Source organism: Bison bison, unplaced genomic scaffold (genome assembly GCF_000754665.1).
Source record: "Bison bison bison isolate TAMUID 2011002044 unplaced genomic scaffold, Bison_UMD1.0 scf7180017853877, whole genome shotgun sequence".
Taxonomy (NCBI): Eukaryota; Metazoa; Chordata; class Mammalia; order Artiodactyla; family Bovidae; genus Bison; species Bison bison.
The window spans coordinates 1-1134 of NW_011484450.1; the positions used below are offsets into that span (position 1 = coordinate 1).

General features: G+C 63.5%; 1 protein-coding gene across 1 annotated transcript; it reads left to right on the forward strand.

Annotated features, from left to right (window-relative positions):
- Positions 1–69: 69 nt before the first annotated feature.
- LOC104999886 (histone-lysine N-methyltransferase SUV420H2-like) lies at positions 70–1128 on the forward strand. Its single transcript, XM_010855516.1, has 2 exons — positions 70–504; positions 677–1128. The coding sequence occupies exons 1-2, from the start codon at positions 395–397 to the stop codon at positions 1002–1004; spliced, it is 438 nt and encodes a 145-aa protein (XP_010853818.1). The 5' UTR covers positions 70–394; the 3' UTR covers positions 1005–1128.
- The last annotated feature ends 6 nt before the right edge of the window (positions 1129–1134 follow it).

Genomic DNA, 1134 nt, shown 5'->3' on the forward strand with positions numbered 1-1134 from the left:
TATATGGGAGTCCTAGGGAATCTGCGTGCACACATGGAGTCTGTGAATGTGTGTGTGTGGGCAAGGAGGGGGGAGTTGTCATAAGTGGTTTATGTCTGCGCTCAGGAGGCTGCGGAGGTGCAGCTACTAAGGATGGTGGCTGGCATTTCTTGGGGGGGTCTCCCCAGTGTCAGAAGCACTTGTTGCATTTCGCCTTCACTGAGAGCCCTGCGAAGTCAGAACTGCTTCTCTCCCTGCTTTATAGATGAGGAGGCCAAAGGGCCCGCCCCAGGCTCACAGGACTCACAAGTGGCAGAGGGCAAGCACACACGTGGGATCCCAGCGCTGCGCCCCCTGCCTCGCTTTCCCCACCCCCTGCCGCCGCCACCAGAGGCAGCATGGTGCGTAGGGCACCATGGGGCCCGACAGAGTAACCGCTAGAGAACTGTGTGAGAATGACGACCTGGCCACCAGCCTCGTCCTGGACCCCTACCTCGGCTTCCGCACCCACAAGATGAACGTCAGGTGAGGCGACCCGGGGGAGGGTGGACCCAGGGATCTCGGGACCCCTGCCCTGCCACCACCACCCCTCTGCCCCATCCTCCTCTCAGCTCCCAGTGGGGGTGGGGGTGGGGCCTGGGAAGGCCCACAGGGAATAGGCCAAGGCCCTGGGACCCAGGCATGCCCTCTCCCCCAGCCCCGTGCCCCCCCTGCGACGACAGCACCACCTGCGCTCAGCTCTGGAGGCCTTCCTGAGGCAGCGGGACCTGGAGGCTGCGTACCGGGCCCTGACGCTGGGAGGCTGGATGGCCCACTACTTCCAGAGCCGGGGCCCACGGCAGGAAGCTGCCCTCAAGACCCACGTGAGGGAGCCCTTCCCTTTCCTCCCCTTGGCCCTTATGTTCTATCTCCCCTACCTGTCCCGGGCCCTCCGCCCTGTTGGGCAGACCCTCCGCACAGCCCCCCAGGACTCCCTGACTTCCTATCCACTGGGACCATCTAGAGCAAGGCTCAGAGACTGCTAGGACAGGCGTGCTGGGGGCCCTCTGAGATGGAGTCCAACCTCTTCATTTGACAGATGAGGAAACTGAGGCCCCAACAGGGGAAGTGAGCTCCCTGAGGCCACACAGTGAGTCAGTGGCAGAGCAGGACTAG

What these genes read in the sequence shown, in the direction of transcription:
- LOC104999886 (XM_010855516.1), top strand. Translation starts at nt 395, where the DNA reads ATGGGGCCCGACAGAGTAACCGCTAGAGAACTGTGTGAGAATGACGAC. An exon ending in ACCCACAAGATGAACGTCAG is followed by an intron (nt 505 to 676) that starts GTGAGGCGACCC and finishes CCTCTCCCCCAG; the next exon opens with CCCCGTGCCCCCCCTGCGAC.